Source organism: Pseudorca crassidens, chromosome 2 (genome assembly GCF_039906515.1).
Source record: "Pseudorca crassidens isolate mPseCra1 chromosome 2, mPseCra1.hap1, whole genome shotgun sequence".
NCBI lineage: Eukaryota > Metazoa > Chordata > Mammalia > Artiodactyla > Delphinidae > Pseudorca > Pseudorca crassidens.
Genome location: NC_090297.1, coordinates 52,137,023 through 52,158,601, shown reverse-complemented (window position 1 = coordinate 52,158,601; position 21,579 = coordinate 52,137,023). Strand labels below are relative to the sequence as shown.

At 38.4% G+C, this 21,579-nt stretch overlaps 1 protein-coding gene across 8 annotated transcripts in view; it reads right to left on the bottom strand.

Annotated features, from left to right (window-relative positions):
- Positions 1 to 21,579, bottom strand: part of NFIA (nuclear factor I A) — a 417,920-nt gene that overhangs the window by 32,222 nt on the left and 364,119 nt on the right. For 6 of the 8 annotated variants that reach the window (XM_067726354.1, XM_067726349.1, XM_067726352.1 and 3 more), the window contains one exon: positions 5,092 to 5,183. The exons of the other annotated variants lie outside the window; for them this stretch is intronic. In XM_067726354.1, the coding sequence (XP_067582455.1) occupies positions 5,092 to 5,183 (92 nt within the window). The remainder of the gene's footprint in view (positions 1 to 5,091; positions 5,184 to 21,579) is intronic. 8 annotated transcript variants of the gene reach the window in all.

Below are 21,579 nucleotides of genomic sequence, written 5' to 3'. Positions count from 1 at the left end.
TGCGCATACATTTGTAAATTTCATGAGGCAAAGGGAGCCACACTGCTTGCCAGTCAGGCAGCTAAATGATTTATTAAGCAAAGGTTACAGCACCTGTGTCTTTTTGTCAACAAATCAGGCCCATGCCATGCCAAGCGATTCTTCTAATAACCCAAATGGTAATTTGGTTTTAAATAGCATTTCAGATACCACAATTCTGTTGAGGTAGAACAGCGATAGATTTGGGTGGCAGGGAAGAAATGCCTGTTTTTTAGTATTGTTTGCACTCATTTTTCATTTTAAAGAATTAGTCTTCATGGGTGTTCTGCAGGTTAAGCATTTTATTTGAACATTCTGATTAAACTAGAACCTGAAAAAAAATGAGTTCTTTGCTCAGTCCTTCTGTGTGGGAATTGGTATTTCTATTTATTACCTCATGATGAAATATTAACTTTTTTTCTCTAAATAAATGCCTCCTCTTAATGGCTCTCGTTTTCAGGGACCAGATTAAATTATGAGATGCAACTGAAATGGCCATTGGCTTTCTGTTGTTTGAGATGATGCCATGCTCTCCTATATCATTCAGTGGGCAGGGGACATTAATAGTGTCCAAAGTGAAGTAGATACTCTATGCCCCAGAGACTTTTCTATATGTTAGTATCAACTATCATGGTGGACAATACTGAAAAATAAGAGATTCAGGGTGGTCACGGTTTCTTAGAACAGATGGGTGTTCTAAAGGCTGTCAGGAGGTGGCTACCCCCCATGTTAATAATGAGCTACAAAATGGACGAGTATAAGGAAAACGAAAGGCAAATCATGATAGTAGCAGAGGTAGCAGACAAGTGATTCAGAAGAATGGGACAGATAACTTGGCAGGAATGTTCCAACAGAGCCAAAAGCTGGGATGAGATAGACAATGCAACTGGAAGGCGGTTTGAAAGAAAACTAGCTCGAGGAAAGGCTAAAGAGAAGGCAATTCTGTCTCAGTGAAGGGAGGAATTCTCTGGAGGAAAAAAGATAGACTGGAAGGGAAGGAGGAGAAAAAATGGCTTTCAATTATCCATGTTATCTTTCCCTACCAATCATTACAGATGATGAATAGGTGCAATAAAAGCCAATATTCAATTTTTCCAATTTACATGGAAAGAAGGCCATAATATATTGTTACGGGGAAGAAACAGCAGGTTACCCAACAGTGTATATAATATGATCTCATTTTTGCAATATATTTGTATGCATCGAAGCAGTCTGGATGGATTTAGACAGAAATGTTAACAGTAGGACTACAAGTGATTTTTATTATTTTTCCCATCTGTATTTTCCACAATTAACATGTATCACGACTGTAATAAGAAAAAGTCATTATTTTTAAACTTCCTTATGAATCATTTAGATTCAACCCGTATCTGCTGACTACCCACTATGTGTTGGACACGAGAGCACAAAATGACAGTGGGTTTTCTGGTAAACAGTCCACTCTTCCTGGCTGTTTTACAGAATTTTAGACTCTCAAGTGGAGAAAGGACCATGAAGAGTTTATCTAATGATTACATTTTAAAAATTGTGGTGAAATACACACAACATAAAATTTACCATCTTAACCATTTTTAAGTGGACAGTTTAGTGATATCCAGGACATTCACACTGTTGTGCAACCATCACCACCATACACCTTCAGAGCTTTTTTCATCTTATAAGACTAACACTCTGTCCCACCAAACAATAACTCTCTCTTCTGCCCTCTCTCCAGCTCTCGGCAACCACCATTCTACTTTTTGTCTCTATGAATTTGACTACACTAGGTACCTCACATAAGTGGAATCGTATAGTATTCGTCCTTTTGGGACTGGACTATTTCACTTTCCATAACGTCTTCAAAGTTCATCTATGCTGTAACATACTGCAGAATTCCCTTTCTTTTCAATTTTGAATAATATGTATGATACCACATTAAAATGGTATATACACAATAAAATGTATATACCGTATTTTGTTTATCCATTTATCTGTCAATGGATATTTGGATCGCTTTTACCTTTTGGCTATTGTGAATAATGCTGCGAAGAACATGGATGTACATGTTCTTGGAGACCCGGCTTTCAATTCTTTGGGGTATATACTCATGATTAGATTTTAGTGCAATCTCAGATTTAAAACCAGGGAATACGTCAGTGGTATTCCTGAGAGTTGAGCATCAGTCTCTGTTTGAGTATCTGCAGGGAAAGGTGCTCACCAGCCCATGAGGCAGTACAGCACAGTGGTTTGAGAGCATAGACCTTGGAGTCAGACAAAACTGGGGAGGCATTCTTGCTCTGCCTCTCACCATGTGTGGCCTTGGGAAAATCAACGATCTCTTCAGATCTCAGGTTTCAAATCTATGAAGTGGAGATAATTATATATATCCTATTGGGTAGCTGTCAAGATTCGTTGGATAATGTACCTAAGGTACTCAGTACATAGAAAATGCTCAATAAATAGAGGCTATGTATAATCAAAGAACTCTCTTTTTTTTTTTTTTTAAAGAAAGGTCTTATGATAAACTGAAAGCTGCCTACTTCAAATGTCTATTCATTAGCTGGAATTCTATCTGCTGGAAAAAACAAGGACCGTTATCTAATCTGTCTTCTACAGGTTGATGTTTCAAGAGGTTTCTTTGGGGAAAAGGGAGACCATTTTATTTTGTATTTGTTTATGGATTTCTGTGCGGGATACCTCTCCTGCATTTATAAAGTTTACCTATCTGCTTGGGTGACACTTCAATTTTTACTTCTTTAAAGGCAGAAAAGAAAAGATTGTTTTTCCAGAAAACTTTTCCCATAATTCAACTAATACAAAGTTCATGCCTTATTAACAAAAATATTTATATAGAAAAATGCAAGCTTGCCTAGGAAATTACTAATCTGCAGGCCATGTTCAAATTATGTCTTAAAAAATTCCTATAAAAATTCCTCTTCTGATGTCCTCTCAAAAAGATTACCTAAAAATATTATTTTTATGATCTATATCTATATATGCCTACCACTTTAAATGGTTCCAGAAAGTAGTTCCTTTAAAAAAAAAAAAGAGTTAATATATATACCTAAATATTAAAATACTTAGAGCACACTTTTGTCTCAGGATATTTTTTTGGGGAAAAAGAGTAACTCCATTAGCGTGGTTTCTCATAAGACAATTGCGGATGGCTTTCTTCAAGCCAAAAGTGGCAGGTGTCACTGTGATAAAAAACATTTAAGCTGTTGTCTCTATGATGCCAAATATTTAACAGAAACCCAAAAAATTCAGTTCCAGATGCCAATACTGGGTCTACATGACATCATTCATACACATGCGTAGAAAATCTGGATTTTTAAGAATTGAATTTTTGTGGTCAACATCATGAAGACTCAGTTTCTGGGTTAAATAAGGCATTTGTGAAACAAAGCCATGTTGGAATAGAATACGTTTTGATTATAGAGAAACAAATTGAATGGAATGCAGGGTACAGTTTCAGTTCAGTGAATCACAGCTTATATAAAAATACTATATAAAATACAAAACAGGACATTTCCAAACTGCATTTTTGAGGTTCTTAATGAAGTAACCTGAGCCCACTGGTGCTTTAAGAAAAGCAATCATCCAATGTAAAGCTACTGTCCCCAGTTCTCCCCTTCTCATTGACCTTGATCATGTGAGTCAGAAGTACAATAAGAAATGCTCTTCTACTGTAATGCCTTTGAGGTAATTATTCAACTTCAAATTCACCAGTTAAATATTTGAAGGTATGGGAAAATAAGCAATAAACTTGAACAATTTTATGGGGAGTACTGAATAGGCGAAGTTAATCCCAGATGCCATGTACCTGCCAGTTTCAGAAGAAACAGCAGAAGTGGGAAATTCAAGAGTTAACCTTCTCCCTCCCCTCCCTCCTTCCCCTCTCCCTCTCCTCCCAGCTGCCTCCTCTGAGGCTGTACTTTCCGTGACCCTGCTTCAGTGTAAGGAAGGCTTCAGATGCAATGCTGTTTAACCCACGCTGTCGACACAGCAATAAACTAAAACCCTTCGCAGAGAAAGCAAGCGGACCCAGGAAAGCAAATCTATCTCGTTCATAAGCACCTGCTCATAGTGTTACAAACAAAGATGAATAGTTATAAATTAGGCATCTGGAGATTACATACCGAGGCGCATGCACAAAATATCTGGGAGAATTTTTCGAACACTGTGTTGAGAACCTCAAAGAGAAAATTCTTTATGTCAATTCTGATAATATACAGTCACATTCTGATTAGGAGATCAGAGAGTAGATTCTTCCAAAACTTGCATCTAATTCTATTCCACAGCTCTCTAAGTATCTTTATATATGCTACCTTTGAATTCCAAAAGTCTTTCACTGTTTCTCAATTAACAGCAGCTATTTCAAAACTTTTAAAAGAGATTCTTTCTCCTTGGCCTATACTAGCACAAAACACAACTATCTATTGAAAAACAAACTCTAGATGTCCTGGCATACTCTTTTTCAATCACCTACCTCAAAATATGACATTATATTCACATGATCCCCTCCCACCCCACTGGGGCCAGCGAAGCCAGTAACAAACATCTCCTATTTCAGTACCAACACCAGCAACTTAACAGCGCTCAGGAACCCTTTCTTTTCCTTTCTCTTAGAAAGTCTGCCAGGTTCCTGGGGACCCTATAATGAGTACATAAGAGGGACTGGCCCCCCATTCCCTGCATGCACTCCGATGTCGCCGGCAGCCAGAGTATACTTTCCAGGTTCAATAGGGGCCTACTTCTGTCTGCTTGCACGTAGAGAGGCACAGATTCCTAAAAGAGGGAGCACACGCTATCCAGCCTGGGAAAATTTTCTTCCCATAGCAAAAGCAGTTCTGGCACAGAAGCCCTCCTCTCCTACCCCCTCAATACAAGAAGCAAAAATTGCAGGCACTGTTTTCCATGATTTCTAAGAACACATGGAAATGTGGCTGAAGGGCCAGGATGGGTAGGGGTCGGGAGGAAAGGGGACTGAACAGGGGCTGGGAAATGCAGCCTGTTGTGCCGAAAGACGAGTTACAATGCACCTGATGAATAAAACAAGCTGCACCACATACAGAAAAGATGAGAGCGGCCCACCTGTGTCTGTTGAGGGATATTTACAAAGCTTGGATCCCGTGGTCCAACACTGACGAATCGGTTTGCGGGGGAGGTGCTGGGTGTCGAGTAGGCTGTGAAGGGAAGGGACACATGCGTTCAGGAAGCAGCACGAGATTGCACACAGAAACAACACCAAAACACACAGTCTCCGAGCCTACGCGGCTGATTAACAAGGAAATGTGCAAACACTGTAGCTAGCAGAAGGATCTGGCTAGCAAGGGCATTTTAGACAGTCAAAAAGGGAAGGAGTGTTGGCTTCCAAAGACTGTTGGAATAAAACGATGTCAAATTGGTGCTCAGATGAGCTCTTTTCTCCTTCCATCATACAAATTAGAACATGCAGGACATTTGTAAAGTATACTTTCTGAGTTAAACATGAGCTCTGGGGTCAGAAAGAGATTTCCTAGTCTTTAAAAGCACAGGAGAAAGAAATTAGGTAGAAAGGGGAGGAAAGTAGTTCATTTTACAAGCTTACTTTTCACACTATTACCCTCCTAAAGATCATGAAATGTTCCTGTGCCTCCATCTCTAAATATGGAAGAGGAGTCTTTATAGAAGGGACTGGGTTCTCCAGAAAAGTGGTGGAAAACCATTTAGAGCACGCTGTCTTTACAGGCTCAGTGGGGCGTCTAGAATTTTATGATGCACAAAATGCTCTTAGAGTACTAACATTTGTAGTCTTCCCACCCTAGAACCCTTCTGTTCAGGTACAAACCATCAAGATCCCGTGTAAACCTGGAACCTCAGGTACCACACTTCAGCCAACTATCCTTTTCACAGTACATGAACGTTTTGTTGTTGGTTTTTATACTCATATTTAAGAGCTTCACTATAGTTTAGAGAGAAAAAATTCTGTGGTTCTGGTGTTTCATTGGTTCATATATCCAAATGAACATTTTGTTTTCTGGTGTCCTTCAATTCACTTCTTTACCACAAACTCCAAGGATTTATTCACATTCTTTCTTTACTAAAATTTTTAGATAGACTATTACTTAATTTCAAATTTCTTAACAATACTTGTAAAAGGCATAAGTTTTCTGGACTAACACGAGACATGCACCATCTAAAAGATGAAAATGATCTGCATTTCTTAAAAAACACAGATAACTGAGGGAATAATACCAAATTCATTTGCCAGATTTTCTTCCCCTTGTTGACATCATCTGCTTCTCTTCCTTTGATTTTCTGTTTCACAGAAAACTGCTCACACTTCTTGTTTCCCTTGTTAAGCACATCTAGACATAAAATTTCCACCAATCTGGGCCAAGTCCTATTGGTCATTAGAGCTAAGTCACCCACGCAGAGCTGTGATGGTCATGTGGGTATGGTTGTGTTAAATCAGCATGGAACAGAGGAGGAACATAAGGTTCCCCTGATGTCTATTATTAAGAAACTTTTTGTTGTTGTAGTATTTGTTTTAGAAGAATTCGTCCAATAACAGCTTTATATAAAGTGATCTAAACGTATGGTACACTGTACTGTCTAGCAACGTGAATCTACTGATTTCTTCCCCAGCCTATCCTATGTCAGATTAACCTGAACAGATTTGAGAAATACCTCTGCATTTAGCCGTTCTGTATGTGCCTCTCACTCACTGGTATGGGGGAAATTTGCTTTTTTAAAAAGCTCAGTAAAATACTCTTTATTAATTGTTTCATTCAGCCTATTGCTCTACTTTGATATGCTTTCAGAAGTCTCAACAGAAAGTCATGTATTGAAAATGATGTACTATAATTAGCTGGCAGTGAATTTACCTGCTTCTAGGGCACAAAGAGGATGTGGGAGAGATAAGGAGGAAGCTAGTAGATAAAATAACCTGTTAGCCGTTAGGAGGAAAAAAAGTGTTTTTTCACATGTGAATAGGTAGGTAGGTTGAGAAGGAACAAAAAGGCATAAAGAGTAAGCTGAGGTTCTAAGACTAAATGACTGATGACAGATGCTGAACCACGAGGCCTTGGTTTGATGGTCCTAGCGGAGCAGTGTGTGCATGTCAGCCCTGGTCACTGCAGACACACAGCAGGATTTCCTATGACGTTTTTACCATACTGGTGACGTCAGAAACATGCATGCTGATTGATCCTAGGATACATGGTACTTTTTTTTCTTTTTCTTTTTGGTGTGTGAATATAGTTCTTCGTTGACCATACATAGCACTAAATCTGGAAAAGTGTGTATTACATCCCATTCTCTATCTTGCCTTTTTTTTTTTTTTTTTTGCGGTACACGGGCCTCTCACTGTTGTGGCCTCTCCCGTTGCGGAGCACAGGCTCCGGACGCGCAGGCTCAGCGGCCGTGGCTCACGGGCCCAGCCGCTCCGCGGCATGTGGGATGCCCCCGGACCGGGACACAAACCCGTGTCGCCTGCATCGGCAGGTGGACTCTCAACCACTGTGCCACCAGGGAAGCCCTGCCATTTTGAAAGTAGGGTTAGCATCCAAATAATTGAGCCGCTCAAAATTACCATGAGGCTAACAATTGGCTATTGTCCCTTCTTCAATCATGAGACAAAACATCCCAGAAGGCCTTTAATGCTCTCACAAGCTATTAAAACTTCTCCAAACTTTATTTTGGTTTTTAAAAAAGAGAGCAATGCTGAGAGAGGTGGTAATGTGTTTGCCTTTTTAAGAAAAGGATATTACAACTACAAAAATCTGAGAGTCTCTGAGTTCCATCGAATGGAACAAAAAGTGCCCAGGGAAATTTATTCTATAGAAAGTTGATTCTGGGAAAAATCAAGGACACAGGAAAAACAAGGGAAGGAAGAAAGTCTGACTCATCTTCCATTACTGTAGCTAAAATAGGCAGTGTTCACCTATAACAGGATGTAGTTCCAGAGATGATATGACATAAGTTGAATTTGATTTTCCTAAAGAAACAGTGGAATGAGGGAGTTATCCTGTTAAACAAAAGCCTCAGTTGAAACTTTTTATTAAAACAACCACATATACCATGGTGAATCAAGTACACATGCCCAGTTAAGAGCTTTCAACATGAATATAAAATCAAGTAAAGGGGGAGATGTGGTAATGAATTATATACAACTGTGTTTACTATGCTATTATATCACATTCATTATCTTTCTTAATTATAATTTTTGCCTATTTACAGCAGCAATAATCAAATGCTGCTGGAGGAGCTTCAGGACATCATGAAATCCAGAAAATAATTTTCTAGGAAGATTATTGTAGGCATTTCTGAGAATTCTGGAGGGAAGATTCAGGGGCATTTTACGATTTTCTGATAAAGTCAACAGGGAAATCAATTTGCTTATATAACCTCATTGTAAAAGTCCTCATGGCAAACATGACTATTAGAAATCAAATTATGATTGCTTGCCTGTTTCTGAAAAAGAAAGTGTTTGCTTTTTTTTAGCAGCCATTTTACCTACATGAGCAGTATCACCATGGACCATTTTCTTAACATTTTGAAAAAACATTCCTATAAGAAGCTTCCACCAGCTCTTATCTGGGCTAATCTGATCGTACTTTTTCTCTTTCTAACATATTTCTTCAGATTACCCAAGACTCTTAGCCTTAGCCCCAGGGGTAAGTACCAAAATCCCAAATCAGAATTTGATCCCATATCCTTCTGTGTTGCCCACTTACCATATGCACTGCTAATTCTATAATCCTTCACTTAGGCAGTACAAGTTGGGCCTCAGGATGATCAACTGGAAAAACGGTTCATGAACAGTTCTTTATATGCAGTCGGGCCTCTGCGGATGCTGGAATCTATCTCTAGGGAGCTTGTGGGATGGGCAGGGAGAGTGGCAGAGATCACCCATTAGCCCTGCTCTTTACAACCCTGCAGGTGTTCCCTGGGAGAACTGCCTCTATGTCCTCAGAAATGGATGTAACTGACTGCCTGCAAGCCAAAGAGAATTCCAACTTTTGTTGTTCCCAGGTTGTCTGGTTTTTTGTTTGTTTGTCTTGTGTTGTTTTCCTGAATAAGAAGAAATAAGGGATGTGTCTGGATAGAGGAATCACGGCATTTCTAGATGAATCAGTTTTGAGTCTGTAACAGCCTTCACCCAACAATCATACCTGACCATGGCGCTAAGAAAGTGGTCAAATTGTTTTGAATAAAAGATGCTTGGAGTTTTCCTGTTTGGGGGAAAAAATATGACTGAAAAACAAGATATTAAGATATTAAAATATGTGTATCAATGTCAGTTGATGTTTCTTTAAGATAAAAATGGTATCAATAAAACTACTCAAATCTGACAAACTAGAAAATGTGAGCGCATCAGCTTGTTTTGAAAGTAGGCAGCCAGACTCAAGATCTAGTTCAAATTTAGCGACCCCTGAATTGCGTGTAATCACTGAAAAACAGGAGAGCGAGAAAATTTAGATAGATTTCTGTGTAGAGCTTGGGTGTGAAAGGAGAGCTGACCTTTGGACAAGCCCCCTCCTGTGTCCACAGAGCGGCTACCAGGAGGTTGAGTGGCCAGGTGGCCTGGGGCTGAACGGCCTGAGGATAGTGATGGCCAGCTCCTCTGCTGGGGAGGAGGAGGGGGGATGACCTGGTGAGGCACCTTGGCAGGAAAGACAATGTAAGACAGCTAGTGAGCTTTGACATTCTTTGTGTGTGTGTGTTGTGTGTGTGTGTGTGTGTATGCGTTAGATATTTGTCTTTTTTTCTTTTTTTAGTATATGTGCTGCCGAAGCGAGCACAGACATTTGTCTTTTAAAAAAAAATTTATTGAAATATAGTTGACTTACAATGTTGTGTTAGTTTCAAGTTTACAGCAATGTGATTCAGATATATATATATATATATATATATATATATATATATATGTGCCTATTCTTTTAAAGATACATTTCCATTATAGGTTATTACAAGTTATTGAGTACAATTCCCTGTGCTCTGCAGTAGGTCCTTCTTAGTTCTGACATTCTGAATTTACTTCCAGACACAGGAAGCAACAAAGTTCCCCAAACCCTGGCACAAAGTTTGAAGAGAAGTTTGTGATCTGTTTCATCAGAGATTCCAACTACGTAAAAGGAGGAAATACCAATTCTTCATTCCCTTAAACTCTACCAAGTCTAACCGCTGTGGTGCATCAAGGAAAGATAGTTTAATATATTCATATCCTCTCCCTCTCTCTCTCTTACTCTTTGTCTGTCTCTGTCTCTCTCTCGTGTGAACACTTCCTCTGTGCCAGGCTCTATGCTAAGTTTTATGGGAGTTAAAAAGATAAGCCAGACACACGGCTATCCATGAAATGTTAGAGTCTAGTGGGGAGAGATGAGTACAGAAAGTGAAAATATGAGTGCCTAAAAGTAATATAAATAAAAATCTTTAGGGTGTTAAAGGACAGAAAAGTGACACCTGGCAGGGGAACAGGAAAAGCTTTGTAGAGGAGATGGAGATGGCTGTGATGACGGGCTGTAAAAGATGTGTTGGTTGACAAGTTCAGATGGATTGGGGATCACAGAGGAAGCTGCATGAGCAAAGAAACAGAGTTGGGTAATGGGGATGTCAATCGCCGAGGGAAAGGAGAAAAGATGGGACGTTGTGAATATCTCTGCCATAAGGTCAGGGAAGATAAAAATTTAAGGATCAGAGACTTGAATGTTTGAAAATGGAGGAGGAAAAGTCTATTGAATTTTTCCTTCAAGAGGAAGAAATAATTTATAAAATTATCAAAGATACCAGATTTCCATTCTAAACACCATTAAGACCGTTAGGCATCCTAACACTTTAAACCTTTCCCCTCCTATCTCAAAATCAGTATACACTTCACATGTTCCCTTGTGTTCAGAAACTCAGACATACTCACATGTGCAGATATCCCTTTAAAAATGCTAGTCAAAAATTCAATTTCATTCAGCTAGACTTACTGCCTGCCCAGGAATGTGCTGGTTACTGGACAGAAGCCATCCAAACAAGTTTAGGAATGCAGACTTGAACACACCACTGTGTCTTCAGACTGCAATTTTCTAAATGTTTATCAGTGACACCTGACGGTGCATGAGAACGCATTCAGTTGCAAACTGAAGCAGTGAGATGACTAAATACCTGATTGAAATAGTTTCTGCAATCTTAACTGCACTATCACATGTTACTAGTTTTTTAAAAAAGCCCTGTGAGAAAACTTTCATTTCTAGAAAAAAATGTGGAAGCTATTAGAAAATAGATTGGCTAATTTCTAAATGAAGTCCATTACAATTGAACTCATTTGGGAACTTGAACAGCACTATTTCTTGCCAGGTCACAGAAGAAATGCTGGAGGATATTGGAGTTTTTTTCCTTCGAAGAAATCTATGAGTATCAACAAGTTTACAGGGCCTGGGTTAGCATTATTAATGTAATTATACAGCCAAGGAAACACACCCTTTGTTGACACTTGAATCCCCAGTATTCAGAGGTTTAGAAATTCCCACATGAATGAATGGATATTGTAGTTTTCATCCAGATGTTTGGAATCTAGAAGATAACCACACTGAATTTCCATTACTTTGATCACATCTGTGCAGTCAGTTACCTCATTCTATTATCTCTGCAGATCTTTTGTCTCTACAAACAAGCTACCAACAACACAAAAAGACACAGCCCTCAGGGCATGAAATTAAAGCCTACTTATCGCTAGTAAATTATTACAGAATAACATACCCACAAGCCTTCTTCCTGAAAAGCTAATGAATTCGAACTTTAATATATTAGCATTACTTAACATGTACGGTAACAATTTGCATGAAATGTTTAATGTGCCAATAGTTCTCAAAAAATCATGAAAAGAATCAATTTAAGCAGATGGCTTTGCTCTGCTGGTCTCTCTACTTGTATTAGGGATCTTCATAGGGGGCAGGGGCTCAAGTGACATCATGATTTGGGGTAAAACGTACAGAAGGGAAGGTATAAGACAATTCATGTGTGCACACAGAGAAAAGGGGATCAGAGCCACTTGTAAACTGGAGGTGCTTTGACGTTATGTTACCAAAATCTGTGTGATAAAGAGGTACTCTACAATGAGTGTTTCCTGTAAACAACCTATTTACACTGCCTATAATATTCTTTTTCGTAATAACTTAAAGGATAGGAATACAGCCTTGTTTCAGTTCATTTAAATTTATTTCTAATAACTAATCCACATTCTATGTCATGTATTTTTACGTGTATGCCAGCGTGTTGTGCAACTGATAGAACATACTTATTGATCAGAAGCAACCACACAGACGGGTAGGCACAGGTGAAAGTAATATTAAAGAGTCACAGGGAATAAACCCTGGATTCAGCTGGGGTTTACTAAAAAAAGAAACGTAGATCAATAGATTAGATCCCTCCCTCTTGAAAGGCTTCTGCAGCCTCTCCAAAGGCAGTGTAACTTTGGAAAACTACTTCTGGGACTATATCCTCAACAAATACTTAAAAGTACATATAAAGATTTATGCTCCAAGATGTTCATTACAGCATTACTTACAAGTGCAACAAACTGGAACCAACTGATGGAATATTGCAGCCATTAAAAATGTTTTAATATAATAATGACACATGTTTATAATATGAAATAAAATGAATAAAATTAGTTTACAAAACTGTATATATATGTATGTATATGTAGGCACACACACACATATCATGATTATGTTGAAAATATGCACAGAAAGTGATTATCTCTAAAGACTGGGATTATGAGTGATTTTAAAACACCTTCCAGTAATTCTTAATCTTAAATAAAATAAAGACAAACAGAACCTGAAAGCCCCAAGTAATATTTTTATTTTTACAGCAGTGCAAGGTAGTTAATAGAAAATGAATTTTAGAATCAGAAAATCCTGGATTGAATCCATTCAGTCTCTTACTAGAAATGTGACCTTGGCAAGCCAGTTAACCTCTCTGAGTGTCTCTATATAAAAAGTTCAGCATAGTAAATATTATTTACTCTAATACTCCCAGCTCTTTAAGGCTTCACCCACTCTGTGAATGTCTAATAGGCGACCCTCTCCACAGGAGCAATCCAGAGAGGGATCCCTAAGGAGAGGCTTAGCCAACAAGGTGGGAAATCTCCAGAATCCCACTGTACTTTATATTAAAACAGTTGAAGAAAACTGCTAAACTCATCCAATCAGGGACTACTGATTCCAAAATCTGATTAAGGGCATTACACCCTGAGATACCTGCCTTCCACCAATTAAAAAAATAATACTCCAACCTCTCAAGGGTTAACGTTATATCAGACTCAAATATAATTTGTAAGGGTGTAAGATGGCACAACTTTTCTGAAAAGCAATTTGGAAACGTGTATCAAGAGGAATATTCATACTGTTTGCACTAGTAATTCCAATTCTAGAAATCTAGCCTAATAAAATTATTCAAGTTGGGGACAAAAATATATGTTCGACAATATGCTGGACCATATTCCATAGGTTGGAACAAAAGTTAATGGTCTATCATAGGAGAATAAGTAAAAATATTTAAAATCACATTTCCTAGCTTTTTATTTTTTTATGAAAAGGTGTAAAATACTCGTTAAGAAAATAACATACAAAATATTATATTCAGTAGGTCACAATCATATACACATAGACATGCACTGAAAAAATGGGGGAAAACCAGACCAAAATGTTAATAGTAGCTGGTTATAGGAGAATATGATTTTTAAAATCCTTTTCTGTATTTTTCAAGTTTCCTACACTGCCATTGTTATCTTCATGAAGAAAATCTTAAAACTCATCTGTCATTTCTGTCATCTGAAAAAGTAAAAAACTGAGGCAAAAATAAGACCTGCATGGGTTATGATAACCTAAATGAATGTAATCATCTATTGTCTGCTCTCTTTTGTAACTCACTCCTTCTTTACAAAGTTCATTTCTTCTCTCTTTTTTCCTGCTCTCATTCCTGTTTTTCATCCAATTCAAAGTACCCAAGAGTTTTTATTGGAATAATTTAAAAGTTCTTTGGGACTTCCCTGGCGGTCCACTGGTTGAGACTCCCCGCTTCCAGTGCAGGGGGCACAGGTGTGATCCCTGGTTGGGGAACTAAGATCCTACATGCCACGCAGTGAGGCCAAAAAAGAAAAAAAAGTTCTTTATGGTGTGTCTTAGGATTTTCAGAGGAAAGGTGTATGATATTATATCTTGAAACACGGTAAGTGTCCTGGTAGAGTAGAAAGCACGGGGCTTTAGAGTCCAACAGACCCCGATTTGAATTCTGGTTCAGTCTCAGTTTTCTCTTTTTAAAAAGAGGGCTAACGAGTCCAATTCTGCGGATTAAAATAACGATCAAGTGCAACTAAGGTAACGCATATGAAAATACCTATCGAAGTGCCTGATTTCCAATAATTATTTTTCTTTTTCCTTTTCAAATTTAGACATTAAAAACTTGGGTTGTACAAAAAGTAGAAGTACTCTGCAAAAAGTATTTATGAAAAATTATGACTTAAGATAGCATGTGTGCATCTGTATCCAATGGGTTCCTAAAGCAGAACTTGTGACCAAATAATAGCTACTGAGAGTGAAAATGCTAACTTTGTACTCAATTCCATGTTCTCTGTGAGGGAAAAAGAATAGTATTCTTTACCAGAAAGAGCACATATTTTTGCTATCACACCCGAAGTTCAGGTTAGGGCAACTAAAAACTAGATGTATAAAATTTGCCAAGGATTTTATGGACCACCCCCCTTCCCTGCCTCCACTGTGTGAGTTTTGGTCACTACAGTTAGTGGTTGGGGTATAAAGAAGAATTTTAGTTCATTGGACAAATACTTTAAAAATTAAACAAAGCATTATATTTGACATAAAAGGGGATTTAAAACTCAATAATATCTTTCATTCTCGTTGGGCAAGGCACTAAAGAACTACCCCCCAATGAATCAGTTTCCATCCTTCAACACACAGTCAAGTGTGTATATACATCCTCCACTCTATGGCAGTAGGTATTCTATACATACTTTTTCTTAGTGCTCTCTTTTGCTTACTTAATATAACTCAGATTATTCCATGAATTCATACAGACCTATCCTTACTTTTTCTTTTAAAAGATTTATTATTTATTTACTTCTTATTTTACTTATTTTTGGCTGCGTCGGGTTGCGGCACGCAGGATCTTCGTTGAAGCACGCGGTATCTTTCGTTGCGGCGCGTGGGCTTCTCTCTAGCTGTGGCGTGCGGGTTTTCTCTCTCTAGTCGTGGTGCACAGGCTCCAGGTCGTGTGGGCTCTTTAGTTTGCGGCACAAGGGCTCTCTAGTTGAGATGCGGGAGCTCAGTAGTTGTGGCGCAAGGGCTTAGTTGCCCCGCGGCATGTGGGATCTCAGTTCCCTGACCAGGGATCGAACCGCGTCCCCTGCATTGTAAGGCGGATTCTTTACCACTGGACCACCAGGGAAGTCCCCCTACCCTTACTTTTAAAGGGTTTCTAATGTATATCATATTGGTGGATATGACTGGTGTTACCAATCTTTTATTATAATCACTGTTGCAATGAACACTTGATGTATATCTTTGCTCACATGTCCAACACAATGCATGGCTTACATTTAAAATTTATACACACACACATATATATAAATATATATAAAACAAAATTGTCCTCTGAAGAGGTTGAACCAATTTACAGTCCTCTAACAGTATAGGAGTGTGCCTGTTTCCCACACACTTACCAAGATTGTGTCAAGATCCTTTTTGATCTTTGCTAATCTGATAGGTAAAAATACCATTCGAGTTTTAATTTGTATTGCTTTTATGCTACATGAATGAGACATCTTTCAAATGTTTTCCATTTCTCTATGTTTATATCATTTTGTTGTCTTTCTGTTGGATTATTGGTCTCTCTTACTGACTTTAAAAAACTATTCAGAGGGGGGACCTTGAAGATGGCTGAAGAGTAAGACGCGGAGATCACCTTCCTCCCCACAGATACACCAGAAATACATCTACACGTGGAACAACTCCTACAGAACACCTACTGAAGGCTGGCAGAAGACCTCAGACCTCCCCAAAGCCTCAGAAACAGCAGATTAAAGCTCCACAATCAACTTGATGTACCCTGCATTTGTGGAATACCTGAATAGACAACGAGTCATCCCAAATTGAGGAGCCGTGTGGATGAAAGGCTCTTGGTGCTCCAGCCAGGAGTCAGGGCTCTGCCTCTGAGGTAGGAGAGCCAACTTCAGGACACTGGTCAACAAGAGACCTCCCAGCTCCACGTAATATCAAATGGCGAAAATCTCCCAGAGACCTCCATCTTAACATCAGCACCCAGCTTCACTCAACGACCAGCAAGCTACAGTGCTGGATAACCTATGCCAAACAACTAGCAAAACAGGAACACAACCCCACCCATTAGCAGAGAAGCTGCCTAACATCATAATAAGGCCACAGACACCCCAAAACACACCACCAGAAGTGAACCTGCCCACTAGAGAGACAAGATCCAGCCTCATCCACCACAACACAGGCACTAGTCCCCTACACCAGGAAGCCTACACAACCCACTGAACCAACCTTAGCCACTGGAGACAGACATCAAAAACAGCGGAAACTACGAACCTGCAGCCTGCAAAAAGGAGACCCCAAACACAGTAAGATAAGCAAAATGAGAAGACAGAAAAACACACAGCAGATAAAGGGGCAAGATAAAAATGCACCAGACCTAACAAATGAAGCGGAAATAGGCAGTCTACCTGAAAAAGAATTCAGAATAATGATAGTAAGGATGATCCAAAATCTTGGAAATAGAATGGAGAAAATACAAGAAACAGTTAACAAGGACCTAGAAGAACTAAAGATGAAACAAGCAACGATGAACAACACAATAAATGAAATTAAAAGTACTCTAGATGGGATCAATAGCAGAAAAACTGAGGCAGAAGAACAGATAAGTGACCTGGAAGATAAAATAGTGGAAATAACTACTGCAGAGCAGAATAAAGAAAAAAGAATGAAAAGAACTGAGGACAGTCTCAGAGACCTCTGGGACAACATTAAACGCACCAACATTCGAATTATAGGGGTTCCAGAAGAAGAAGAGAAAAAGAAAGGGACTGAGAAAATATTTGAAGAGATTATAGTTGAAAACTTCCCTAATATGGGAAAGGAGATAGTTAATCAAGTCCAGGAAGCACAGAGAGTCCCATACAGGATAAATCCAAGGAGAAATACGCCAAGACACACATTAATCAAACTGTCAAAAATTAAATACAAAGAAAGCATATTAAAAGCAGCAAGGGAAAAACAACAAATAACACACAAGGGAATCCCCATAAGGTTAACAGCTGATCTCTCAGCAGAAACCCTACAAGCCAGAAGGGAGTGGCAGGACATACTGAAAGTGATGAAGGAGAAAAACCTGCAACCAAGACTACTCTACCCAGCAAGGATCTCATTCAGATTTGATGGAGAAATTAAAACCTTTACAGACAAGCAAAAGCTGAGAGAGTTCAGCACCATCAAACCAGCTTTACAACAAATGCTAAAGGAACTTCTCTAGACAGGAAACACAAGAGAAGGAAAAGACCTATAATAACGAACCCAAAACAATTTAGAAAATGGGAATAGGAACATACATATCAATAATTACCTTAAATGTAAATGGACTAAATGCTCCCACCAAAAGACACAGATTGGCTGAATGGATACAAAAACAAGACCCTTATATATGCTGTCTACAAGAGACCCACTTCAGACCCAGAGACACATACAGACTGAAAGTAAGGGGATGGAAAAAGATATTCCATGCAAATGGAAACCAAAAGAAAGCTGGAGTAGCAATTCTCATATCAGACAAAATGGTCTTTAAAATAAGGACTATTAAAAGAGACAAAGAAGGACACTACATAATGATCAAGGGATCGATCCAAGAAGAAGATATAACAATTGTAAATATTTGTGCACCCAACATAGGAGCACCTCAATACATAAGGCAAATACTAACAGCCATAAAAGGGGAAATCGACAGTAACACATTCATAGTAGAGGACTTCCAAATTCCTTCTACGAGGCCACCATCACCTTGATACCAAAACCAAACAAGGATGTCACAAAGAAAGAAAACTACAGGCCAATATCACTGATGAACATAGATGCAAAAATCCTCAACAAAATACTGGCACACAGAATCCAACAGCACATTAAAAGGATCATACACCATGATCAAGTGGGGTTTATTCCAGGAATGCAAGGATTCTTCAATATACGCAAATCTATCAATGTGATAAACCATATTAACAAATTGAAGGAGAAAAACCATATGATCATCTCAATAGATGCAGAGAAAGCTTTTGACAAAATTCAACACCCATTTATGATAAAAACTTTCCAGAAAGTAGGCATAGAGGGAACTTTCCTCAACATAATAAAGGCCATATATGACAAGCCCACAGCCAACATCATCCTCAATGGTGAAAAACTGAAAGCATTTCCACTAAGATCAGGAAAAAGACAAGGTTGCCCACTCTCACCACTCTTATTCAACATAGTTTTGGAAGTTTTAGCCACAGCAATCAGAGAAGAAAAGGAAATAAAAGGAATGCAAATCGGAAAAGAAGAAGTAAAGCTGTCACTGTTGGCAGATGACATGATACTATACTTAGAGAATCCTAAAGATGCTACCAGAAAACTAGTAGAGCTAATCAATGAATTTGATAAAGTAGCAGGATACAAAAGTAATGCACAGAAATCTCTGGCATTCCTATACACTAATGATGAAAAATCTGAAAGTGAAATGAAGAAAACACTCCCATTTACCATTGCAACAAAAAGAATAAAATATCTAGGAATAAACCTACCTAAGGAGACAAAAGACCTGTATGCAGAAAATTATCAGACACTGATGAAAGAAATTAAAGATGATACAAATAGATGGAGAGATATACCATGTTCTTGGATTGGAAGAATCAACATTGTGAAAATGACTCTGCTACCCAAAGCAATCTATAGATTCAATGCAATCCCTATCAAACTACCACTGGCATTTTTCACAGTACTAGAACAAAAAATTTCATAATTTGTATGGAAACACAAAAGACCCCGAATAGCCAAAGCAATCTTGAGAACGAAAAACAGAGTTGGAGGAATCAGGCTCCCTGACTTCAGGCTACACTACAAAGCTACAGTAATCAAGACAGTATGGTACTGGCACAAAAACAGAAAGATAGATCAATGGAACAGGATAGAAAGCCCAGAGATAAACCCACGCACATATGGACACCTTATCTTTGATAAAGGTGGCAGGAATGTACAGTGGAGAAAGGACAGCCTCTTCAATAAGTGGTGCTGGGAAAACTGGACAGGTACATGTAGAAGTATGAGATTAGATCACTCCCTAACACCATACACAAAAATAAGCTCAAAATGGATTAAAGACCTAAATGTAAGGCCAGAAACTATCAAACTCTTAGAGGAAAACATAGGCAGAACACTCTATGACATAAATCACAGCAAGATCCTTTCTGACCCACCTCCTAGAGTAATGGAAATAAAAACAAAAATAAACAAATGGGACCTAATGAAACTTTAAAGGTTTTACACAGTAAAGGAAACCATAAACAAGACCAAAAGACAACCCTCAGAATGGCAGAAAATATTTGCAAATGAAGCAACTGACAAAGGATTAATCTCCAAAATTTACAAGCAGCTCATGCAGCTCAATAACAAAAAAACAAACAACCCAATCCAAAAATGGGCAGAAGACCTAAATAGACATTTCTCCAAAGAAGATATACAGACTGCCAACAAACACATGAAACAATGCTCAACATCATTAATCATTAGAGAAATGCAAATGAAAACTACAATGAGATATCATCTCACACCAGTCAGAATGGCCATCATCAAAGTATCTAGAAACAATAAATGCTGGAGAGGCTGTGGAGAAAACGGAACACTCTTGCACTGCTGGTGGGAATGTGAATTGGTACAGCCACTATGGAGAACAGTATGGAGGTTCCTTAAAAAACTACAAATAGAACTACCATATGACCCAGCAATCCCACTACTGGGCATATACCCTGAGAAAACCAAAATTCAAAAAGAGTCATGTACCAAAATGTTCATTGCAGCTCTATTTACAATAGCCCGGAGACGGAAACAACCTAAGTGTCCATCATCGGATGAATGGATAAAGAAGATGTGGCACATATATACAATGGAATATTACTCAGCCATAAAAAGAAACGAAATTGAGGTATTTGTGATGAGGTGGACAGACCTAGAGTCTGTCACACAGAGTGAAGTAAGTCAGAAAGAAAAAGACAAATACCATATGCTAACACATATATATGGAATTTAAGAAAAAAAAATGTCATGAAGAACCTAGAGGTAAGACAGGAATAAAGACGCAGACCTACTGGAGAACGGACTTGAGGATATGGGGAGGGGGAAGGGTGAGCTGTGACAGGGCGAGAGAGAGTCATGGACATATACACACTAACAAACGTAAGGTAGATAGCTAGTGGGAAGCAGCCGCATGGCACAGGGATATTGGCTCGGTGCTTTGTGACAACCTGGAGGGGTGGGATAGGGAGAGTGGGAGGGAGGGAGACGCAAGAGGGAAGACATATGGGAACATATGTATATGTATAACTGATTCACTTTGTTATAAAGCAGAAACTAACACACCATTGTAAAGCAATTATACCCCAATAAAGATGTTAAAAAGAAAAACATACAAAACTATTTATAGTGCCTGGAGGGGTGGGATAGGGAGGGGGGGAGGGAGGGAGATGCAAGAGGGAAGAGATATGGGAACATATGTATATGTATAACTGATTCACTTTGTTATAAAGCAGAAACTAACACACCATTGTAAAGCAATTATACCCCAATAAAGATGTTAAAAAAAAACTATTTATGTATTACATAATTTAGCCCTCTGCCACAGGTGTTGCAAATATTTTTCCCACTTTATCATTGTCTTTTGAATTTGTCTATGGTGTTTTTTTCCCAATGTATACATTTTTAATACTTTTAGAGCAGAACTTATCAGTTTTCTTTTCATGGATTCTGTTTTTTTTGTATTATTTGAAAGGCCTTTCTCACTCCAATATTCCACAAAAAGTTTCTCCTATTTTTTTCTTGGTATTTTAAGGCTTAATATTTCTATGTTATATTTTTGCACCACCTGGAATTTATTTTGGTGTAAGGAATTTTATTTTTTCTGGACAGTTACTCAGTCATCCCAATATACTTTACTGAATAATCCCTTTCCCTCTTCCAATAAGAAATGTCACTATTATCATATACTAAAGTACTGTAGTTATGTAGGTCTCTTTCTAATTTAGAAGAATATAAAAAGTTAAAATATAATGGAGATAGTAGCAATACTGACAGAAGAATAAATATCAATGTGGAAATAGAGAGATCAAAGTAAAATAAGTTCCCTGGCACTAAGTGACATCAGACAATAACTGAAGAGCAGATAAGAAAGAGTAGATAAGAAAGAGGAGGGAGTTCTTTAGAATTGTTCTGTATCCTGTCTGGTGTTGGCTGGAAGAATCTATGATGTTATAAAACTCATAGAACTGTA